Source organism: Passer domesticus, chromosome 20 (assembly GCF_036417665.1).
Source record: "Passer domesticus isolate bPasDom1 chromosome 20, bPasDom1.hap1, whole genome shotgun sequence".
Taxonomy (NCBI): Eukaryota; Metazoa; Chordata; class Aves; order Passeriformes; family Passeridae; genus Passer; species Passer domesticus.
Window position 1 is genome coordinate 9,888,438 of NC_087493.1, and position 8,037 is coordinate 9,896,474.

General features: G+C 45.7%; 1 protein-coding gene across 1 annotated transcript in view; it reads left to right on the plus strand.

Annotated features, from left to right (window-relative positions):
• Positions 1 to 5,623, plus strand: part of FOXK2 (forkhead box K2) — a 42,662-nt gene extending 37,039 nt beyond the window's left edge. Inside the window, 5 exon segments of the mRNA XM_064395706.1 lie at positions 731 to 924; positions 1,717 to 1,892; positions 2,800 to 3,096; positions 3,456 to 3,662; positions 5,398 to 5,623. Coding sequence (XP_064251776.1) covers positions 731 to 924; positions 1,717 to 1,892; positions 2,800 to 3,096; positions 3,456 to 3,662; positions 5,398 to 5,594 — 1,071 coding nt within the window. The 3' untranslated portion in view covers positions 5,595 to 5,623.
• Positions 5,624 to 8,037: the final 2,414 nt, after the last annotated feature.

The following is an 8,037-nucleotide window of genomic DNA, read 5'->3' on the forward strand; positions in this document are numbered from 1 at the left end:
AAAGCCAAGCACAGGTAGGGCAGCTTGAGGGTGTCAGCAGTTCTGTGCTTGCTCTGGTGGAGGAGTGGGGGGATGCTGCAGCAAACTGAGGATGTGGGAATGTGAAAGGGACCGTGGTGACAAAGATCTGGAAGAGCTGGTTCAGGACCTGCTGCCACTTGGTGTTTTAATTGCCACAGTAAATTCTTGGCTCTGTTATTGACACAAACTGGGCTGTGGGTGAATTCACAACACTCCAGCTGCCTTTGGAACTTGTGCAATTTAGCCTTTTCTTTCTGAGCTGTGGCACAGTAACAGAGCTGCCACACAGGATCAGAATCAGTGTGTGCTGTGTGCTGCTGGCCCTCCTGGAGGGAGCTGGGACACCTGGGGAAGGGTGGTGTACAAGCACTGACCATTTTTATTTTTGTTTTTAACACTGCATTCTGCACAAGTGTTTGTAGTGTTCTAAACATGGGTTTCAATCACCGTGTTTCTCATGAGAGAATGCAATAAATGGGATTCCTGTTATTTCCAATTAGCATACTGGGTTTTTAATTGTTGGGAAAGAGTTTACAAATGCAAGAGTCCTTTCAGGTTTATGGCACTGCTTGGTAGTGCTCTGAGTTCTGTTAAATGAAGGAATTAAAGAGCTGAACCCCGAGTCTCCTATACTACAAACTGCTGCAGTAGGCCACATTCTGACTTGGAAAAGTTATATGAATTCTACATATTTTTTTATGTTCCATAGAATTCAATACGTCACAATCTCTCTCTGAATCGTTATTTCATCAAAGTACCACGTTCCCAGGAAGAACCAGGCAAAGGCTCATTCTGGAGGATAGACCCTGCCTCTGAAAGCAAATTAATAGAGCAGGCTTTTAGGAAAAGGCGGCCTAGGGGAGTACCTTGCTTTAGAACCCCTCTGGGACCACTCTCTTCTAGGTAAGGAAAACCAGATGAACAAAAAGACTATGGCTGTTGTTTAATCTTCAGGCTGCTACAGACTCGATAGCTTCGGATACAGTCCCAAGTTTAGTAATTTAATTTCATCCAGACTCAGTGTTTGAATTCTGGGTGTTTCACTAGGAGGCTGCCCCGTACACCCAGGCTGGTGTTTATTGCTTGCTTTTAGTGTTAAACAACTCGGTTTGCATATCTAACTATCAGATTGTTAATGTATGCAAGCCTTGCTGTACTTTTGATGGGTTTTGCAGAATTATAATTTTAATTTCTAACTGCCATCCACTGGATTTAAAAACTATTTACAAAGAAAATTCTCAGATACCGGCTACCCTTTTATTGACCTTAGAGATGACAATTGTGTATTCAGTTTGCTAATGTTGGAGCAGAATTTGTGATGGGGAAATACCTGGGTTTAAATTATTCCCTCTGTAAAGTTATGGCCTTTCTGCTGGTGCAGATCTTTTTCTACTTGCCCTGTAGCCTCAGATTTGCTCATTGCTCTTCTCCACCAGAAGAAATGTTCATGTTTCACAGATGTAGAGTCTCCCTAAGAAGGCATCCAGCCACTTCTTCTCCATTAACTGTACCTGGAGTTTGCTTTTAAATTCTGTCCCTGTTGAACAGAGGCTTTTAAGAGATGCTGAGCTCTGGGCTGTGGCTGTGCCCTGCCCTGCTGCGGGCAGCGTGTTACGCTCCCATTAGAGAAGGTCTTGGGCTTCCGCAGTTCAGAAGTTAAAACACATCAGCTGCTGCTTTCATTTCTAACTACAGAAGTGCCCCAGCTTCTCCTAATCACTCTGGAGTGTTGTCTGCACACTCCAGTGGCGTCCAGACCCCCGAGAGCCTGTCCAGGGAAGGATCTCCTGTCCCCATGGAGCCTGAGCCCAGCGCCATCCAGCCAAAACTCGCCGTCATCCAGGAAGCGCGATTTGCACAGAGTGCCCCAGGTGAGCACCCTGGGCTCAGCACGGGGGCTGGGGGCAGAGGGTCACCCCCACACACTGCCCAGACTTAATATGTACCCCAAAAAGGAGTGTGTGTTTCACCTCTTGAGAGCAGATCTGTGAGAAACTCGGGAACAGCCAGGGAGGGGCTGTTTGAGCACGTGGGGCTGTTGTTACCTGGGGCTGTTGTTACCTGGGGCTGCTCCAGAGCCTTGGGTCACTGTTGCTGAGGAGAGGCTGTGCCTCTGTCCTGTGTAGGACTGTGCTGTCTTGGAACAGTGCTCTTGAAAAAAACCTGAAAGGTAAGGTTGTGTGTGTTAGAGAATAAAGGAAAGGCCTTTCACACCTCTGTGGTCATGTCGTCCTTCCACAGTGGGGGGATAAAAGAATTGAAAGGATGAAGAGAGATAAGAAATGTCCTATTTAAAGCAAAAAGAGCATAAGGCATGGTGGGATAAGGATGTGTTTGTTTAATTACCTTCTTTGATATACATTTGCCATCCAGTTTCTGGTGGTGATGTGGCACTACAGAGGGCAGGCATGTTGCTGTGCATTCCTCAGCATTCCCAGTGCAGGCATGCTGCACACAGCACCTGCAGCACACACGTCTTCCCATCTCTGGAAAGGGATTTACTTCAATGAGTGCCGAGCACAGCTTTGTTTGGGGCAGAGCTGGGGTGCCCAAATGTGTGTGGGTTTTGCACAGCCAGTACAGCCCTTACCTTGAGCCTGGAGCTGGGAATGACCACTTGTCCTAACCTTCATTGCCCAGTGCTGCCTTCTGGCTCATTCAGCCATTAGTGAAGGAGCTTGTTAATTCTCTGAGCTTTTAATGTGAACTTTAAAAGAACGACTGGCTTAGAAGAAGCAATGAAAACTCGCAGTCTAATTTTGACCTCTTTCTTGGTAGGATCACCTCTCTCTAGCCAGCCAGTTTTAATTACTGTACAGCGGCAGCTACCACAAGCTATCAAACCCGTCACCTACACTGTTGCAACTCCCGTGACAACATCGACCTCCCAGCAGCCTGTAGTTCAGACAGTTCACGTTGTGCACCAGATCCCAGCTGTGTCAGTCACCAACGTGACTGGATTGGCACCAGCAAACACTTACACTGTCGCAGGACAGGCGGTTGTCACACAAGCTGCTATGGTCACCCAGCCCAAGGTGGAACCTCAAGAGAATGGGGACCACAAGGAAGTCAAAGGTAAGAACCTGTGGGGTTGTTTTGGCACCTCTTTATGCAGAGGGATCAGTATTTCAAACTTAGAATTGTAGAACCATGGAAGAGTTTGGTTTGGAAGGACTTTAAAGCCCATCTCGTGTGGGCAGAGATGCTTTCCCCTGCCCTGGGTTGCTCCAGGCCTCATTCAGGGATGGGGCATCAATACTTGCAGGGCAAGGCTGGAAGTGTTTGGCTAAAACTGAAGATTTCAAACTGTAATTTCTCAGATATGTTGGAGTGAGTAATAAAACAACACACTCCCACTGAGGGCTGATTGAGTGAAACCAAGTGGTTCCTGAGCAGTTTGTTAATTTTAACCAAATTTTCTCTCCTGTTTGCAGTGAAAGTGGAGCCTCTCCCTGCCATTAGCCATGCTGCAATAGGAGCTGCTGGTCGCATCATCCAGACATCGCAGCCCACGCCCTTACAGACAGTTACCATAGTGCAACAGGCGCCGCTGGGGCAGCACCAGCTGCCCATCAAAGCTGTCACCCAGAACGGAACGCACATCGTGCCCCTGAGCGCCGCCGTGGGGCCGGCCAGCGCAGGTACTGCTCTCCTGTCCTGTCCTGTCCTGTCCTGTCCTGTCCTGTCCTGTCCTGTCCTGTCCTGTCCTGTCCTGTCCTGTCCTGTCCTGTCCTGTCCTCTCCTCTCCTCTCCTCTCCTCTCCTCTCCTCTCCTCTCCTCTCCTCTCCTCTCCTCTCCTCTCCTCTCCTCTCCTCTCCTCTCCTCTCCTCTCCTCTCCTCTCCTCTCCTCTCCTCTCCTCTCCTCTCCTCTCCTCTCCTCTCCTCTCCTCTCCTCTCCTCTCCTCTCCTCTCCTCTCCTCTCCTCTCCTCTCCTCTCCTCTCCTCTCCTCTCCTCTCCTCTCCTCTCCTCTCCTCTCCTCTCCTCTCCTCTCCTCTCCTCTCCTCTCCTCTCCTCTCCTCTCCTCTCCTCTCCTCTCCTCTCCTCTCCTCTCCTCTCCTCTCCTCTCCCTCTGTGATTGTTTCAGGGATGTACTCAGTGGTGACACCCCATCCTCTCTCCTTGTTAAACCAGACTAGAAGCAAGTTTTAAGAGCAGCTCCTGTAAATCAGAGCTGTTAAAATGGTGCCTGCTCCCAGGTGGTTTGTTGGAAGCCACCAACAGGAAAACCAGAACTTGCTTGTGGGTTGGCTCTTTGAACTGTTACTTTTTATTATGATTTTATTGAACCTGTACTGAAAAGACCAAAAATTCTGTAAGGTTTTGAGGTGGTTGGTGTCTGAATCCATCATTCCCCTCTGGGCCTTGGCAGGCTGAGTGGGCAGCAGTGCTTTGTCATCATTCCACACATTCCCTCTGCTCCCAGCATGGGCAGGTTTGCTCACAGCTTGTTCTGACAGTTCTGCTTTATGCATTATCTGATAATGAAGGAGAGTTTTTTTGTCATATGTTTACAGAAATACTTTTAGAGCTGTCTTACATCAATTCATTACCTGCATTTCTGCTCAAAAGTCTTTCTAATGGAGTGAATTATCTCCTTCATTTCCTTTTTACTCCTTTGCCATCACTGACATTTATAGGTCAGTGTTCTGGCTGCTGCCTCTTCACTTCCAGCTTAAGAGCAGCAAAAGCATCACAGTCAGACTTGAGGTGCACTTTCTGTGCCAGAAGGGATGTGTGGATAGAGCTGAGAGCCATGTGAAATATACTGAAAAGCTATTTCTAAAAGTAAGGAATAATTCTTTTTCTCTTTTTCCTGGATTCTGAAAACTCAGCTGACACGTTCCCTGGCAGGGCAGCTGAGGGCTGCAGGGTGTGTAGGGAATGTGGCTGCACACAGGAGCAGAGTTGATGCTCCCACTGTTGTGGAAATGGGTGTGCAATGAGGTGTGCTCCAGGTCCTGGTCTCTTGTTCAGTAATTCCTAAAGAAACCAGAGGTAATTCTCAGGCAAAGCATCTAAAGGGGAGCTGGGCCTGTAGAAACACAGATTTGTGTTTGTCTGTGTGACACACACGGCTGTGCTCACACACACATTTGTGTGTTTGTCCTTGGTGAGACAAGGTTTGTGCCATCTGAGAAGAAAGAAATGCAGAGCAAATCCTGTTCCATTTTCCATGTGCAATAAAGCAGGAGCTTTCAGATCCTGCTCTCAGCAGAGCAGCCTGGCAGCATTGCTCAGTCCCTGGGGTCAGCCGAGAGCTCGGGGCTCCATAAGAAACTCCCATTTCTTACTGTACAATAAAATCTAATAACTCAATATCGTGTATCTGATTTGACAGGGATCAGGGTGCTGAATTTGTGTTCTGTCTTTTGCAGCTGCTGCAAGTCCTTTGCACATGTTGGCAACCCACGCGTCCGCATCGGCGTCGCTGCCCACCAAGCGCCAGAACGGAGACCAGGCAGAGCAGCAGGAACTCAAACGGATCAAAACAGAGGATGGAGAGAGCATAGTCATAGCTGTGAACGTGGACACCCCCCCCGTGGCAGTGAGTGACAAAGGCAGCCAGAACTAGAAACTTTAGGGGAGTTTTCCTTTTTTTTTTTTTAAAAAAAAAAAAAAATCACACAAAAAGAAAAAAAAAACACAAAAAACCAACAAAAACAAACTCCGTGGTGCCAAAAGGAGACACTTAAATCTAACACCTAAAATGTTGGAACATGTTCTCACGCAGTGGGGAAAGGGGCCCTGTGAATCAGACTTCAACTTTCAGCACTGAAACAAAACCCAACACAGGTGGCCTTAAAACTTGGTAACTTAAAAGTCAAACTGCAGAACCATGTTGTTGTAGAGGCTGTGCCCCCGCCCCTCCTGCCCCACGGACCGTGTGTGCTGGGAGGGCTGCAGCTTTAACAGGATCTGTCAGATTTTCCCAGGACTGAGGATCTCAGTGTAACGGCAGCACGATAGCGCTCAGTGTGACTGGTTTCAAATTGGGAATTCCCAAAGGGAACAGAGGCAGGAGCCATTCCGACACCGTGGCAGCTAAGCCTTTCCGAACCACCCACCCATGCAGTTGTTGATAGATATGCAGTATTTTGTTGTTCACATGTGGAATTAGAAATTTTTGAGGTGTATTTTCATTTCTTTGCAAAACAATGGGGTCTTTGACATTTCAAATCACTCCATTTCTACTCCGGAAACTTTGGAATCACACAACTACTTTTCACGTGAAATTTTGTTTGGTAAAAAACTGAATGTAGGGTTTTTTTAACCAACGGAATGATTTACTTTTGTCTGTCCTGTTCAAGTTCAGATAAAGCTACTTTATTACATCTGCAAATTTTCATATTTTAGCAGTTGCCTGATAAATTTAATCAAATTTTATTACCATGTGTAGTGATCAAACGCTTCTTTGGGCTTGCATGTAACTGATTAGAAACTCTGATGTAAATGAGCCGTTAACTGACGTAAAGAACTGCTATGGATTTGACCAGAGCTGCACTTACCTGTTTCTCTCTCTGCTACCTTTTGCTGTTTGTTACTTTGTGTTGACTTTGACTGTCCCTGGCATATTTTTCCAGTCTAAAGTAAAACAAGAGTCTCGCTTAATATTGTGTATGTTTAAGATAACAGACTGTTCTTCATTTAGAAAGATAAAATTCTTTATCACGAGTCCTTTTAAAAAGAGTAAAATTATCTTGTCAGAGGTATATTCGATATTTTTAAGCTTAAGCACCCTTCAGTAGAAATTAATCTGCCCCGTTTCTCTGTAACACTTTGATGTCAGACACTGACCTCGGGGTCTCCATGACCAGTAGCTGTTGTGGTTTTCTAACAGTGGCTACCAGATTATGGTAATAATTTTTTTTTTTTTTTAAGTGTGTGTTCTGCAGTTGAACATTTTAAAATGTATCGGTAATTTCTCACTTTAATGTGGTAATAGATTCCACTTTACATTTCAAAATTCAATTGAAACAAGGCTGCTGTTCAGTCTTCAGCTCACACAACGTCTTAGTTCCTCCTGCAGCCAGGTGAGTGGGAGCCGGGCCTGGCTCCATGGGAATCTGGTTTTTGTCCTGTTCTGTAATAAAGATGCATTATTTATATTTCCTTTCCTGCTACGAAAGGAAAAACTGTATTTTCATGATGGACTGAACAGTTTGGAGTGGTTATTTTAGGCAGCTTTTGGAAACTATTTACCTAAAGACCAAATATGAGAAATGTGTACAAGTTTTGTGTTCATCCACACAATGGAACTGTTACAATGTCTCTGCAGATAATACATTAAAAAACTATGAAAAAAAAACTCTACACAAGCTGGATTTATAACAGGCATTTAAAAAAAGAGCATAACCTGAAAAGAAGCATTTCTGTACAATTGCAACGTTTTCTTTAGAGGTTTTAAAAATAAAAAAAGTAAAGTTTTAACATACTTTTTTTAAGAAAAAAAAATCCAGTACTAGTAATTTAATTTGGTGTTGAATGAATTGACTAGAATGTGGTTTATTTTCAGAAGTGAGAATCTGTTCACAACTAGGGCTAGGTGAATAATAGTGTATAAGATTTTTTTAAATAAAATTAAATTTTATTCAGCAAATTAACTAAGTTGAAATTACTCAACAAGCGTGTTTGGAATCTCGATGTATATTTGGGGTTAATGCAGCTCCTGTGCCAGCCCCACCAGGCCAAGGCTGTGTGCCAGGGGCATGGAGGGGCTGGGGCTGGAGCCTGCCAGGGCTTTGCACTGCCTGGGGCACAGGGGGCACAGCAGCACTGTCAGCTGGAGCATTGCTCCTGTAGGGTTTAGGAGATGGCTCTTTCTGGAATCACTGCCATGATGTGGGTTTGGTGTCTGATCCCCTTTTCCTGCTCTGGTACAGTCTCTGTTTCTCAGCAGTTGGGGAAATGCTTTCAAGGACCAGGAAAACTTTGCTGGCAGCTGGGTCAGGTTTTCATGGCAATGCTTTCAGGAGCTGGGGAAACCCAACTCCCCAAATGGCTGTGGAACTGCTGGG